Genomic DNA, 16151 nt, shown 5'->3' with positions numbered 1-16151 from the left:
TTGTTTGCAGTAGCAGAAGTAGAACTTTGTGCCCTCGCTGGGTGCACAAACGTGAAATGGTCGTGTCGCGCTGCCGCTGAAGCCGACGACCACCATATTGCTCCAGGCAGAAAGCGTGTGGGTCGTCGCTTGAGCTCGCGCGGAAGTTCCACAGATTGCGAATTTCTCCACTTTTTTGGTGACAAGCGAGTGTTGTGGATGTATCATTTTTTGGACTGTGATCCACTCGGTAACCACATTTACAATTTGTCGAAGATTGTTAAGCTGTACATAAAAAATGCGGGCCTGCGCGGAGCGCACAGCACAGTCACAGCGAAAGCTGGAAGAGCGGCCTTTCTAGAGCAGATTCTAAACTCTCTTGGGGAAACTAATACGAGTACACTTCCACGGTACCCACTACGTCGCAAATCGAAATTTTTGTGAAGTAGGGAAGCAATCACTATGCCATTATTCATCTTTCTGCGGATAAGCGAGGCACCCGCTACGCATCTGTAAGGCATTATGTACACTTTGTTGATGCTGCAGTGGCTGATGACGATGAAGAATTATGACAGCCTTTTGTAATGAATTTGAAGCAATTAACTACCTGGTCACTCGTTGTGCAATAGGGGATATTCATAATGCTTGGTGCTCTGGCAACACTGGGCGTGTTCGCCATTTTTCAGTGATGCTACCGAGGACTTCTGATTTGGAGCAATTTTTTGGAGCAGCAAAATTTCCATTTCGGAGCACTTTGGAGCAGCAAGAATTTCCATCTTGGAGCACTTTGGCACAGATAATTTTGCATCTGGGAGCACTCTGGAGCAGCTAATTTTAAACATTGGAGTGAGAAGCAAATTGCATTAACATTCTAGCACATGAATAATTATTATGGGGCTCTACGAAGAGCTAGAAATATTTCAATTCGTTGCAAATCTCATGGAAAAAAGTAGTCTCAGGAGAACTCCATATTTTACTCGATAATGCATTGAAAAATAAGGGCTCATGCAGTTGAGTGTTCTGGATTAACCTCTTCGGTGATTATTTTCGACACTAGCAAATAAACACAATACCGGATCAATAAAATTGTACCTTTTGAAATAAAACTCTAAATACATCTATGTGGTTATCAGCAGACATGGTTGACAAACGGCGTGACGTACAACAGTGCCTCAATGCCAAAGAGTCACACGGTCCCTAACGCATTCCCCTAAGATTACTCCAAGGCAAAAGCCAGGTTCTTTTTCTTCTCGATGGATGTGTTGATCCTCCCCCTCCCTCTCTGCAAGCTTTCTGCACCTCATCTGGCTTTGCACTACCTCCATGCGCACCGATCACGGAAGCAGTGCAAAGCGACGATGTCATGTGATGACGTCATCACGTGACATTATGATAAATGACGCCATGGTGACGTCACCAGTTCTGACGATCTATGACGTCGTGATGACGTCACAAATTTTGGCGATCTATGACGTCATGATGATGCCATCAATTGATGATTATTTTTTGCATAAATTGATTGACGCCGCCGACGGTCAATTTTCGTGTTAGATAAAGCATGGATCTAAGGCTTTCGCATTAATATTGCGTAATGAACGTTAACAGCCTGGCCATTAACAACCTGGCCTTACATACCAAACTGTCCTCCATCATGTCACCTCTGTGCCGTGCGCGAAACAGCTTCACTTATCATCCACTCACAGAGTGGAATGGCTCCTCAATTTATTTTTAATTTTTATTGTGATAGCAATGATATGGACACTCTCGGGGGTTTTTGCCGTCGCCATTGCCGTACTTTTCCGTATAAAGTCCAAACTGATAACATCACCACGCGCATTCTACCTTCTGGTAAAAGCTCGCGAGCGCCGGCAACGAACGCAGCTGAAGCGGAGATTAAACGAGCAGGCCGTCTCCGTTGAACGGAAAGCGCATGCGATAACATCTTCCCGCATGCGGGCCTGCCGTCGATTGCTCATCAAACAGAAAGGAAACATCTCTCTTTGATGGGCCCGCCGTCTTTCGTAAGAAGCATGAAGAGACGCTAGGGGAGGGTTGGGGGGACTGCATCGCTCGAAGGGTGCAGTCGCTGGCACGCGCTATCTCGAGGCTTCAGGAGACGGCTCGTAAACCTGCTGTGCTCTCAACGCCTACTTCGCGTTTACAGAACCACAGCACGGAAAACAGCTTCGCTTCCTGGAGCGGCCATATTCCCTTAAACCAACGTTTTGTCGGGTTATGTGAGATCGAATCAAAAAGAGTTAGCTGCTAGCCTAACTCGTATAACAATAAAATTTGTTGGTATCGCACTCATTGCTTCGCCCTTAGGCGAAACTGACTTTTTTTAATCGTCACTATTGACCCTGGAAAGCGAGGGGCGGTCTTGCAACATGGCATCCGCTTCACTGTGGGCCGTCAGCGATGGGCCCGCTACTGAGAGCTGCGCATATTAAAACGTAATTGCGGCTTCTCCGACCAGGAGGCATGTTTTTATTAATGAGATGACATTTTCTTAATGAGATGACAGCAAGCAATATAATTCGATTCGGAACCCTATAGCACTGATGAGCTCAAAAGGGCAGGGCCTTTTAAGGGGCATATTTACCGCAGAGAGATTACAAACCCGGATGTGCTGGTGGAAGGAACTGCAAAAAAGTTCTTCTGGATGAACATCCATGGATAAAGTATATCTGAGGAAAAGTGTCAATGCGGTCCCACCGCTCACGTGCTCTTCCATAGACGCAAAGCGCGGGAAATTCGATATTGTCCCATATATCTATTGCTAGTGATCCTAGATTTCATTCCGCGATGTCCAGAAACAAAAGTAACAGACTTTTTAGTGGCACGCGTGTAGTTATTACTGAGCATTGCTTTCATTACGTGCCGTGCGATGCTTGAAACAAGCTATCAGCAGCGTTTCAGGAACAGGCGACATCCGCCGGTCAATCGCCGCCGCACTTTCACGCTGCCGATTGGCCTAGACGTCACGAGCATCTTGGAGAGCGTGCTTTGTTGTCGAGCCGACTTGCACAACATAAGCTGCGTTGGCACCGTGCATGGCTTACTCGGCACGCATACGTGAGCACTGTTTATTCAGCGGAATAATTCTTGGTCCGTGGCTGTGACTTTTGGCGGACCCAAGGTCAAGCTGCACATGTTTAAATGACGCGCCGGCGGTTCCCCCCAAACTCGAGACTCTGGCTCAGTTTGGCGCAATTTTCGTCGATATTATCAGGATGGCGCAGTAATACGATTTGGCGCACTTTGGTGCAGTTGGCCCAGGAGTGGAATCACTGCATTTTTTGTTGGGCCCCTGGCGGAATCGTCTGCTAGCGTCTCCATAAGGAGAGGCCACGGAGAGGCTGAGCCGCAGTCTTTGGCGGAGCTTTCGGACCACGAAAATACGGCCGTTTCTTTCGTCGTCCAGCGCCGAACGGTCAGTGAACCTCACTGTACTGCCACAAATCGACAGGAACGCAATATCGGAGCTCTGCGCGCTTCAAAACTCATCCGGACGGCAGCTGCACGAGGCGCATCGCTTCGCAAAGCCGAACTGCTGTTCTCTAGTGGCGTGTGCTTTCGATCTGAGGTAAGCGGTCAAGAAAGTGTTCATTGCAGAGGAGATGTGACTCTCAAACTTCCAAGATAACCTTGCACAGCAATACATCTACATTGTATTCCCCACTGCGATTATAAGCACGCGTTAGATATCGAAACTACGTTGTTTCTGCGCGACCTGTGCAACGCTGTGCTGCGTTCCTCGACTCATTTCTTTAGCTACATGTATCTCTACACCCTTCGCAATAGCGTGTGTTGTAGTTTTTCGAAATGAACAAGGTGTGGACATGTGCATGAGCGGTACGCCGCAAACCAAACAAAAATACTGATCGCGCGTTTGAACTGTGTACAGAGAGAGCGGCCCGAGTAAGGCTGTTTAATGCACACTGGTTGTTTATAATGCCTTGTGGTCGTAATGTATCACGCGGATTTAGTACTGTCATTCTGGTTTTCTTGAAAGTTATACGTGTGCATTCACTGACATATCTTTTTAAAATATTGCGCTCTTTGCTTTTGCATGCCACAGAGGCGTGCATTAACGCGCGCCGCGCGCTATTGCGAACAGCGTACAAGCATACAAGTGCCCGCGATCCGCGGAAAGGTGAGCACAATGATCTGCCCGATCCACCTAGATCTACCGAACAAACAGCTCCATCTGTAGTACGGCTCCGTAACTCGCTCCGTGTTCGCAGCGCACGCTAACCGAAGGAAGCAAAAGAAAAATAAAAGCTGAGGCATAAGGTGGTGTAAAGCGAAGGGCAGACGCGGCATGCGGACTATGTACTTTGGCGCACACTGCCTTGCTAAGCTTGCAAAGCGATGGCTGTGTGGATCTTTGCGATTGGGTCTCAAGTGGTGGCACTGATTTACCGCGGACGCACGCAGCAGCGTCTGTGGCACTGCCTACACACGTTTATATACGTAAATCATTGCTTTCGTCGATCTGCAACACCAATAAGCTAATGTTGATCAATTATGCTCTCTCGCGCGCGTGCGACGTCGGCCGTTTGTTTTAAAATGCCTACATCGTAATATATTGTTCTGTAAGTGTAGCTTATGTTGCAGGCGAGCAACTAAATTGAACGGAGAAATAAGAACTGAGGTTGAAGAGCGCTTCTGCGTGCGCCGGTCATTTCCGAACTTAAACACGGTGCCGATCTTGTTGACGAAACAAGTTCGCATCGGTATATCATTTTTGTTCGTTCATTTAACTGATAAATTCCATTAAAATTAATGCTACCTTGTTCCTGGCATTGTCAGGGCTCCCTCGTTGCCTGAACAGCGCACAAAACATTGGGAAGTCATCGCAGAACGAAGATAAATAATCAGCAACGAGCACCTGAAAGGCTGCGACACGCGACTGGTTTCGTTTTCACGCCCAACAAAACATGGCGGATCGAGCTAACTGGATTGTGGACAGATGGCGCGGTACATTTTGAATATCCCCTATTAGCATTGTGTAACACCTGGTCATTATTTTACTTTCTGACACGCTATATTACACATTTAACGCGATTCCTTGCCCGACATGACGCCTGTAAGGATGTTTTTGCAAAGGAGTAGCAGTCACTAGCATGGCTCTGTGTAAGAATACTCGACTGCCACGCAGAGGACCCGGGTTCAAATCCCAACTGAGCCTGTTTATTTTATTTATTTCATTTTTTCTTATTTCGCGTGATAGTAGTTACGGACACCGGCAGCGGCAGCGGACAACTACCCCACTGACGTTGTGATCTGATAACAGCTTTCGTTGTAAAATCAGACTTCACCACATTTCAAAAGAAATCAACCGGAAAAAAATCCGGCAGATCCCACGCGTTGTGGGAATCTGTTTCATGCGAAGCAGTCAGCGAGCACTTCTATGGTGTATTTTATGGCTTTGAGCCAAACGTTACGAGGTGGATGAATGTGTTTTTGTAAGTGTAGTAGCTGTGTGCACATCGTGGGCTCACCAGGCACATAGACAACACTGGCATTTAAAGGGTAACTTTATGGTGCAATGTAACGGCAGCCCTCACGTTAAAGTACATACGTTAGTATTACCAAAACTAAGTGCACATTATGGTGCAACCATGTGGATATTACGTAACTTTCGTTAATGTATTCCTCTGGGGTCGAGCAATGCTTCAATATAGCTTGCTGAACCATAGGAATACAAATGTAATGTTTATTACACTGCTATTAGCCCCGAGAAGTTGGGGTGGCGCCGCCTGGCGGGAGGCGTGGATGACGTCACGGCAAGGACGCTTCGACGCCCGCCGAGACGCGCCGCCATATCACGCGCTTGCTTCGTGCGCTGTCCCGCTGTTTACGTTCGCTTTTTGCCTGTCTCAAGCTTCAGATGAATGACGAAAACAGCATCGATAATGTTTTTAGTAAAACGACAAAAAGTTATATGTATTTTTTCTTCACAGTCCCCAACGGTGCCCGCGCGCCGCCGTGCACACTTTGAAAGGGGTGATGAGATTTGTTGTTATGTCGCGCTGCTAACATCGGGGATGGGTCCGAGTTCCGACCACAGCAGCCGCATTCCGACGGATGTTAAAAGCAACATTCCTCTCTGCTTAGATACAGGAGCCCGTTAAAGAATTCGAGGCGGTCAAAATTAATCTGCAGCGTGTCTCAGAATCATATCGCGGTCTTGACACGGAAGATACCTTATTCACATTATTAGGTTGCGTTGTTCACGGGCGATTACTTTAAAAAATATGATGGCTTCGCCTCCACAAGTGTTATTTGCATCGGACGCATCCGCGATCGGCGGACAGCGTTCTTGCCGGTGTGCTAAGCCCCACGCACGATTACAAAAGCGCATGCAGTATTGAGCTTCGCAAAATATCTCGAAAGCGTTTGCCCGAGAATAACGCCGCAGTTGTTGTGCTTGTTTTTCTTGTGTACTCGCTCACTCATCGTGTTGTTTAGTTTCACGTTTTTCTCGCAATAATTTCGAGGCTTCATTTCATAACATACAAAAGTTCAGGTTAATTGCGGAAACTTCTTATTGCTGTCAGATTGTGTCTTCATGCAACATCGTAGCAACGGCGCTGTTACACTTGTATAAGTACTAGTTTAGGTAGCCAGCTCATAAATTGATTTTCTTTGCATTTGGTATACCCCTGAACATCATCAACCTTTATGTGGACATGATGTGCGAGACCATTGATTGACTCATTAAGGCGAAGGACATTTAATTAATACGTGGGCCACGTCACTAAGAGTGCCATCGAAACAGTTCAAAACGCTCATTTCGACTTTCAGGCGTTTGTTTTGCAGGCGATTGCTATCGACAGTGCTCCCACTTGAATTTAACATTACCGCTTGTGACCAGGCGGTTGATCGGACCAGCAGATCAGCAAATCACCCTAGTATACGGCCACATAATCCCAGACGAGTGTTGAGAAGAAATGTTTAGATAATCCACGTATACTAACACCTCAGAATTTCCGAAACCATTGTGTGCGTGGCAGTATTATTTTGTTTAATTTCCCGGATGTATTAAGTGATTCTTTACGATAGACAGATTCATCTAGTCTCCTGTAGCAGAAAGTGCAATTCTGTCAAGTCACCTAGATAATCTGCAAATGCAGACATAACTTGCACGATAAACCGCAATGTAGTTAATGAATTGAAAACGTCTTACGTTAATTTGTAATCTTCGGGACGCGTGTTCTAACCGTGGAGTCTACGCCAAGTTGTAATGAAGTTAAAACCATTAGCGTAAATTATTTAGCACCGATGTCTTGGAGTACGCGGTGAAAACAACGAATGTCTTGCTCTCGTGCAGCATCACCATTTTCACGGTGAATCTTCCGTTCGGACGGGAATTCGCCCATTATAAGATATATTATCCAAACTTCCTACAGTTTACTAAGCTTTCACTAGTAGCGTAAACTTCTACCTTCTCCCTTGGGAGATTTGCTTCGCAAGAATGAGCAGTAACCACCACCGTATCGCGAAAGAGCGGGTACGCGGCGGGCGCAGAAAAAGGCGATCCTCGGCCGCGGAGCAAGCGAGTCCTTGCCGTGACGTCACATCACCGCGACTGCCGCGCCGCCAGTGTTCGTTCTCGGGGCTAATAAAAGTGGAGCCAACACTGGAACCACAGACGTTAATCTGATATGACGCCTGTATCGTAGGAGTACATACGTACTGTGCATTGTTTTCTTGCAAAATAAGATAGCCAGCACCACAACCACACTTGACGTTGCACCAACATTACGCCTGCATAGGATGTTTTTCCAAACCAGTCTATATACCTGATGTGCCTCTGTGGTGGAATACTTGATTGCCACGCAGAATGCTTGGGTTCGATTCCTGCTGTGATCCTAATATTTAATCTTTCCGTTCGTCGGGTCAACGCTGCCTATGTCGGTTTTTCTTAACGCTCTCGCATTTAAATTACCAATGTCTGTTTTTGCCGTTCCTGGGTAGATATAAACAGCCAATCACCTGGAGCGCATAACGGTACACCGCGGCCAGTGGTAAACGGCTATGTGCCACACATGTCTGGAGGAAGGGGTTTGACGACGTACACGACAGGATTTTCCAGTTATTCATCTCATGACCCGACAGTCATATTCGTCAAATCCTCTCACCCTCCCATGCCGATTTTGGTCTATACCAAGTTAAGGAGGAGATCATGAGGCGTAGGCGGCTAGATAGATAGATACGTAGGTGGAAGCGCTGAATGTGCCAAAGGATCGCTAAGAAATGCTTCGCATTTAAAACTCCCAGAGCGGAGTAAGAACGCGACTGACAAGGACAGTTATTTTTAAAAATTTGTAAACGAGCATAAACAAGAGCTGCAGGAAGCTAGTGAATTAATCTGCTTTCGCATTTCTTCTTTTGCTGTGCTTACTTTTTAAGGGCACGTGTTTCATATGGTTAGTTTTGTCATTGCATTATGCGTAAACGAAAGCTGCAGCAAACTAGTCAACTAGTCTGCTTTTGTATCTTTTCTTCTGCTGTGTTTAGTTTAAGGGTGCGTGTTTCATACGGTTAGTTTCATGACTGTCTGCATTATGATGCATTTTGAAGTTATTGTGGCATTTGTTGCATTATCGATTCATGTATAAACCACATTGTGTATGCTTCTTTTTTCTTTTGAAGTTGTACAAAAGCCGGAGCTAAATAAAATTTTATGTACCACTTATCAACTCTGCCGTGTGCTTCATTTCGTGAATGCTGGAAGCAAATTCTACTTGTTATCAGGCACGCTTCAGCCCATGTATTATGGCGTAAAAAACTGCCTTCTTCAATCTTGCAGGACAAAAAAAAAAAAAAGACACACATTCGGCCAAATAAGTGACACTAACTGTTCCGTTCTCATGCTGAAATGCCCCCGCGGAAGCTCACAATTACGCTGCCCGCACTCGAGCTGCGCTCCCTCTTGCCTGGAGCAAGATGGCTGCCAACCGGTTTCCCAGGCTTCACCCGCTCGCATTGGCACATACAGTCGAACCCACTTATAACGATCCCAGATATAACGATCTATCGGTTATAACGACCATATTTCGGTGCACTTACGATTTTCCTATGCTACCCATTGAAATTGCGTCCATATATAACGAACATCTTTCAAAGCCTCCTACTTTTACAACGAACACTTCAGACCCAGCCGCGGTAAAAATATGGCGTATACGAAGCGAAAAAAAAGTTAAAGTAGGCCTTCTAAAGCATGAGAAGCGCGCGCTCGCGCGTGCCCCGGTCCAGTTTACTCGTGACGAAGATACCCGAGATCGGCGACCACCGCACGCACTGCTTTCAGACGCTACGAGCGAGGTCGCTCGCTTTCCGGTCGTTTCTTCAGTGGCAGAATGGCAGTGGGGAATAAAAAAAAAAGAAAGAAAGAAATAGTAGGCAGCATGAAGCCTTGTAGTCAGCTTTCGCATGGCAACCTTTCCTGGCGCCGTTCTCTGCGGCTACAACTGCCTACGATGAACCTATGCCTTGGAATGCAAATATCCATAAAATGCAATAAGCGATGACCGCAATAACTATTCGGCGCTTAAATGTTCACTGTGTCGATGTCACAATGTGCCGCAAAACGACTTTCATCTTTTCGGTAACGGCAGAGACCGGCCGATCAATAATGATTACGACTTCCGCGCGATTGCGGCGATTCTTTCACGGATAATCATCAGAAGAGAGCGAAGCTTGGCGATGTGGCGGCCGGCGATGAACGTGCCATTATGATTTATCGCCGACAACCTTATCACAGTCATCTGCAGCTATCGGCTCGGCTGCATGTGTGGCGTAAACTGTTCGGGGTGACGGCGGTACAAGCAGTACAAGCGCGCGATGTCATTGCCGTTTGAAAGTTCGCTTCCGCCGCGCCGTGCGAGATAAAGTGCGCGTCGCTTCGTGTAAACGAAACTAGCTCGCTGGTGTTGAGCGACACAGGCACCGAGAAACGTTGATGCACTTACAGCTAGTGTTTTATTAGGCGGCAACCCAAGCGCGCCGCGCCTGTCGTGTAAGGCCGTCAGAGCATCGCGGAGACGTAGAGTGCGCGTTGCTTGCAAAATGCTTGTCTTTGCCACGTTGAACGAACAGGCCGCTCGCCGCACCCGTGCACGCTCCGAAGTGAAGCGGGCACAAAGAGCGCACAAATGCGCGTACAAATGCAAGCGGCCCGGCAGTGATGGCGTGAGCCAAGTAGACAACGCGCTGCACGCAACTAGCCAGGGACGATCGGCTCCATGTAGCGGTACCGCGGTTCAATAAAACGTTATCGCTTCACTGCAAAGGCGGTTTAATTCACTCGTGCACGCAGCGGGCCTCGCTTCACAACGCGAAAAGGCCCAACTTCTCACCGGAGGAGTTGTTAGCACTTTTCAATAAAAATGCCCAGAAAAAAAAAGCGGCTTGGTCAATAAATGCATGTTTTTGAGGGCGAGTCCATTTACAACGAATTACTGATATAGCGACGAGTTTTCGCGGCACTTTCGAGTTCGTTATAAACGGGTTCGACTGTATAGGAGACCTCCACTCCAGAAGTTTTTTTTAAACCTCCTTGTATTCTGCGGAAGGATCGCGAGTTGCAAACGACAGATTTTGTTTGTGAAAAACATTTTGATGCGCGATTTGTCACCAAATCATGGGAAGCGCTATATAAAGGTAACGTTTTTGTGAGTGCTCCGAGGAAGGCGGCTTTGGCAAAAGACGCGATCCCAACAATATTGCCTGGGTGCCCGAGCCACCTAATCAAGACTGTGAAGAAAAAGAAAGCACCTGCGACCCGTGTTTGCCTTCCCGCCGAGAAACGCTGTGTTAGTGGTGGAGGTTCATCAAGCTCCACTCCTGCCATCGAGGAGTCATCGCTGGATAGTCGAGGCTCCGATCCGGAATTGCTGAAGCGATCTCAGTTTCCTGTGCCACCACTGCCAAGTGCAGCACCGAGGCCACCTTTTATCACAATGTCTGCATGTTAGTTCTGTGGCTGTATTGGTGCTGCTGTTCGTGATGTTCTATTCATATGTTTGTAATTAGCATCCTACAATAGGGAACAGATTTGGCTCCGAAACATTGGAAAAATACAACAATTTTTTTAGTGCAGCCCCTTGAAAGTCATAATTAACCAAACCAGAAAGGCAATTCTGTCAAAATGTTTAGCTTCAAAATCAACTAGCATGCAACAAGCTCTCAGCCATATCAGTACAGGGCACACAGAGCAAGCAACTTCATTTCTGCAGCACTCACTTGTCAAGGTCATCCCTACGGTTTGTAGCACCAAGAACAATCACTCCTTCGTTTTGCCTGAAACTAGAGGGGGAAAAAAACACTCTGAACTTATGCACATTTTACCAAAACAAAGCAAGAAGGCTATATGCAATTATGACATGGCAACCTTGTTTGGATACACGACTTACTTTTGCCATTTCTGTGTACTATTGGCAACGTGGAGACCACGAACACCAAGCTAATGGTAAACTTAACATTTACGTTACCTGAAGTTCCCTTAAAGGGTCCCGAACCAATTTTCCGAGTGATGATCGAGTCGCCTCACTATCAGAGTTTATTGCCACACGAATCGACTGCCACACAAATTTTTCAAACCTGTCAAACATGAGCAAAGCTACAGGGATATGTTGCATTCTTTATGTGCTTTCTCTCTCCCTTCCTCCTGACGAGCGCGCTGGAAGCTACACGGGAAGAGACGACCATGGGGGAAAGAAGCTACGTCACGCGCACGTCGACCATGAGCCCGCATCATGAAATGCGACTGCTCTCTCCCGCTGCGATTCCAGCGTGCGGTAGTGTTGCAACCGTGTAAATTTAGCAGACTATAGAGCACGGTGCCCGGCACATGGTGGCACCCCCCAGGCAAGAAGCACATCTGATCGAAACACCGCTCTTGGTTTATTTCAGTTATCAGTCAATTTCGTCGATCTGTTGTGTGATGACAAATTTGCTGCATGACTGCCCTCCAGAGAATGTGAGTGCAGGCCTCTGTGAGAAAAGAGGGTGCTCGAGAAAGCAGCATTTCACGCTTCACTCTGCTTGAACTCGGCTTGCCATGCACTGCTGCGAGATTTGGCTGGGCTATTGACAGCAGCGTCTGCTTTCCGCTGCATGTGTTTTTTTTTTACCAAGCACGAGGGGTGGTTCCAGACCCCTTTAAATCAGTTGTGAGCGACATATTCTGCTACACATGACCACTTTGATGAAGGCAGTACCATGTTATAACGAGATGTAGGACGTGGGGTATTTTGGCAGGAATTTCAAAATATTTTTTTACTTTCTTAGGAATGCTTGCCAACTATTGCATATGGGTTGAGTGGGTCGTCAAATTCATTTTATGAAGAAATACAGGTAGCATGACTTACTGCAAAATAACTAGATAATTATTTACCAACGTTACTAGGAACAAACTCAGTTTAAAAGCTCCGCCGGAGAGGCAGTCTGCGTGGCGGTCGTGAGAACTAGTGGCGCTGCAGTCACGTCTAGCTCCCACGGCTGGCGCTTGCTGTGATCGGCGCCGCCGATGTACGAGCGCACGTGGGTTACAGCGACGTCTGCGCTTTGTTAGCTCGTCATTTTTGCGACTGTTCTTGACCAGGCGTAGCGTCTTGTACGAAGACACGTGCATGATGTACGAAGCCTAACGAGGGCGAACAGATTCACAGTGCGGTATGGCCCGGCTGCAAGACCGGCTACCGCAACGACGACTCCGCTACACGACACTTCCACTTCACGACACTTCTTCGGACCTCCAAAAAACCCTACGCCATTCAAGCCTTGCATCGCAAAGATAGAAAGCTTACTGCGAAATGCAAGGTCTGTGACGTTACTTTTGAGAGTGACGACATTGTAAAGCACTATCGTCGTGTCATTGCGGGACAAGAAGTTTTGATCCCACGTGGAAAGTGGGAACTCGCGCCTGCTGCCGTGCCGCGCTTGTTCCCAGCACTTCCACTCCACATTTTAAAGCCAAAATGTTCGGGACCAAGGCGCAAATCCCCCCCCCCCCAAAAAACGCACGGCGTCCCGCGAAAGCCCAGTGCCCAGTTTGGAGGAGCCGCCAGAAATAGAACAGCAAAACGAAAGGTAGGCGATTACGTATATACGCTACCGAGACTGAGAGTTGCATCACACTGACATTCGCATAGGCATGCGCAGGGTTCCCCATCAGGGGGGCAAAGGTTCATCGCAGCCCCCCCCCCCACCCTACTAAGTTAATGTACGGGGCAGATTTTGTGCCTCCCCTCTTAGGTGATTAGGGGGGGTGGCCGCCCTCCCCCTGCCCCCACTGTGCGCACGCCTATGGACATTCGATCAGTTGTCAACTGTCACTACGCCTTCAAAGCAGTGGATTTTTTAGAGATTTTACGACGAGGTATCGAACAAGATGTGCGGAATATTTTACACTCGCCGGCTCGGGAACGGACTGCTCAGCGCAAAAATTTGACACGGTAATCATAGAAAATACGAGGACCAGCGCTGGTCCTCGTCTTTTCTATGTGCACCGTGTCAATTTTTTCGCGCTGAGTAGTTTAATAATGAAATATCAACTAGCCCAATCCCACACTTTGCTTCGAGAACGCTGACTTACTTGTGCAAAAGATAATTGTAGTTGACGAGTAGTTTAACTGCGTAGTGAACGGCTACAGCACGAAACGCAAACGGCTGCCGTAGAGTGTAAGAAGTGCTGCGGGCATGGAACATCTGCTCGGTAAAGTTGAAAAACTGAAGTTGTGCGAAGGAGTCAATACTGACGACTCTTCTAGCGATACAGTACGCGCGAATAACTGCTCGGTGCTCACATCACGGCCGATCTGTTCGAATTGTTTAAGACACCGTAGAAGGATGCGACGTAGAAAGATGAAACACCGAAAATACAACTATCCGCTGAAAAAAATTGCTCAGAGACGACATCTATTTGATGTAATCGCACACTGAGATTTCAAAGAGTTCTCGTAAAATTTTCCGATTTTGGGTCAGTATTCCTTTAACCGTCGCGAAAACGTGTCTTGTAAACATTGCAAAGCATTGGTGATGTTTTTCGAGAAAGCTTTTTCAATAAATTGTAGACAACATGAGTACTGTTCTTCTAGAACGTTTTTGTATCTCGAGTAAGTACGCTTCTTTGTACACGATAAAGGCTTTTACAAACGTGCTGGGTTGTTCTTGGTCTAGATAAAACGGCAGCGGCTAAAATTGTGATGGTAGTTGAAAACCCTCATTCGCTTAGAAACTCCTATGCTTGGAAGTTAAGCGCAATGTAGACAGCTCAAATATAGACTGAACATCGATTCTTAGCCAATCAATGAAGAACGCACGCAGGCCAATGCATACATACGACCTTATGCATTGTCACGTGTTATCTCGGGGGTGCTTGCAAAAACGGATCGGGGAGAGAGTGAGACGGGCTCAGGAGACTGTGGTAGGACGGGCAAAAACAACAAAGTTTATAATGAGCAAAAAGGTAACATACAGAAAAGAGCGTAAGAACACTGAACAATCCAGCAAAAGACCTATTACATTTGACAAAAATCTCAGTTCATATCTAGAACTGCAACTAGCTAGGCTTAGCTAAGGTTCCCACTCAGTCTGGCCACTATGGGCCTCGCGGTACGAGAAAGCTCTTACAGCACGTCGCGACGACTCGATATTCCCTTTGCGTCCGTCAATCTCTCGTCGAGACCGTCGCCGACGTCCTCAGTAGTCCTTCGAGTTCATCGTCGGTCGCCTTCGTCCAGCCTACCGCTGGCTCTCGTCGCGTGTGTCCCCAGTGGTCTTCTCCGTCCTCGGTCCGTCGAGGTTAGGCCTAACTGGGCCTGGGTCCCTTGCTTCAGGACTCCACGGGTGACAGGCGTTGACTGCACTGTGGTCTGCAGCCGTCCTGCCGAGAAGAGAAGGGCTGCTGGCGATCCCGGAACTGCTGTATTGAGGGGCGACGTGTCCGGGCAGCCTCGCTTGGAGCCTTCCAAGGTCGATGGCCACTCCCCGGGCCTTGCGTTCCGCCACCTCCAGAACCGAGTACCAGCCGCTTTCGCCGCGGGTGCGACGCTTGTTCCTTCCTCGATCTTCTCCGTCCGGTGCCCCACAGCACAGTGCCACGATCATCCTTCGTCGTTCACCATCACGGCTCGGGTCGCATGCCACGAGCCCCCATCTGGCCAATCCTCTGCGTCGACGTGGCTGGTGCGCGTGCCATCGGGTGACTTTTGCTTCTCGCTGTGGGAGAGCACACGCGCCCATTTCCTTTCCTTAAGGCTGGCGCGATTGCGAACTGACGGTGGTAGCAAGGGACCACTAGGAGAGGAGCACCGTCGCCCTTTCCTGCCGGACAACCCCTTCTTCCCCGTCACTCTGCGCGCCAATCCTCGCTTCCCGGCTCGCGGGAAAGGGAACTCGCCCTGCGAGGGAAACAACCCTCGTGGTGGGGAGGGAGACGGGAGGTGAATAAAACAACGGGCATACGAGCAGACGGTCTCTCGTGCCCTGCTGACCTACGAAGGAACATCTCACCGCCCCGAGACCCGCGAAGCCGATCATCGACCGAAGGTGTAAGCCATACCCTTTGTTTTTCTACGAGAGCGGGACTATCCCTCTATGCGACATTTACGCGTTATTGCTAACGTAGCAATAAAGTGTTGTTTGTTGTGCTAGCCTGTTGCCTTATTCGCCCGAACCCGTCGTAGCTGCGATGACGCGCGCTACGGGAAGGGGACGTTGACACGGTACGACTATTTGCGGCTGGGGACCGGAGCTAGGCTTCTGCACCAGCCGTACATAGAGCGGACCCCCTCATCTGGCGCCCAACGTTAACGAATTTGGCAACGGGCTAGTTTTGTGGACCGCGAGCGACTACCGACGCTCCGTCAACGTAGGACAACGGGCATGTCTGAATTCCAGGATTTGTTCATGTTGTCTGATGTCGCGTCGCAGAATGTCGATCCTATGGCTAACGCGGGGGCATTGTTTGGACTTTCCGACAGCGTAAATTTTGGTTGTTTCACGCGGGACAACCAAGGTGTTGCAGCGACCGCGTTAGGAGAGATTAGGCCTACGACGGAGAGCGCCACGCCGGGCGCCCCGTCACCTCGCGACGCGAACAGCGAGATGCCGCCACATGTTGCTTCGGCACAAGCCGCAGATGTGGTCGCGTCTTC

At 48.3% G+C, this 16151-nt stretch overlaps 1 protein-coding gene across 1 annotated transcript in view; it reads right to left on the bottom strand.

Moving 5' to 3' along the window:
• The window catches only part of LOC119393149 (ATP-dependent zinc metalloprotease YME1L), a 232881-nt gene that overhangs the window by 66517 nt on the left and 150213 nt on the right, over positions 1-16151 (bottom strand). The window contains 1 exon segment of the mRNA XM_049416127.1: positions 11236-11298. Coding sequence (XP_049272084.1) covers positions 11236-11298 — 63 coding nt within the window.

This window comes from Rhipicephalus sanguineus, chromosome 5, assembly GCF_013339695.2.
Source record: "Rhipicephalus sanguineus isolate Rsan-2018 chromosome 5, BIME_Rsan_1.4, whole genome shotgun sequence".
NCBI classification, from domain to species: domain Eukaryota; kingdom Metazoa; phylum Arthropoda; class Arachnida; order Ixodida; family Ixodidae; genus Rhipicephalus; species Rhipicephalus sanguineus.
Note: the sequence above shows the minus strand (reverse complement) of the source record. Positions and strands in the feature narration are given on the sequence as shown.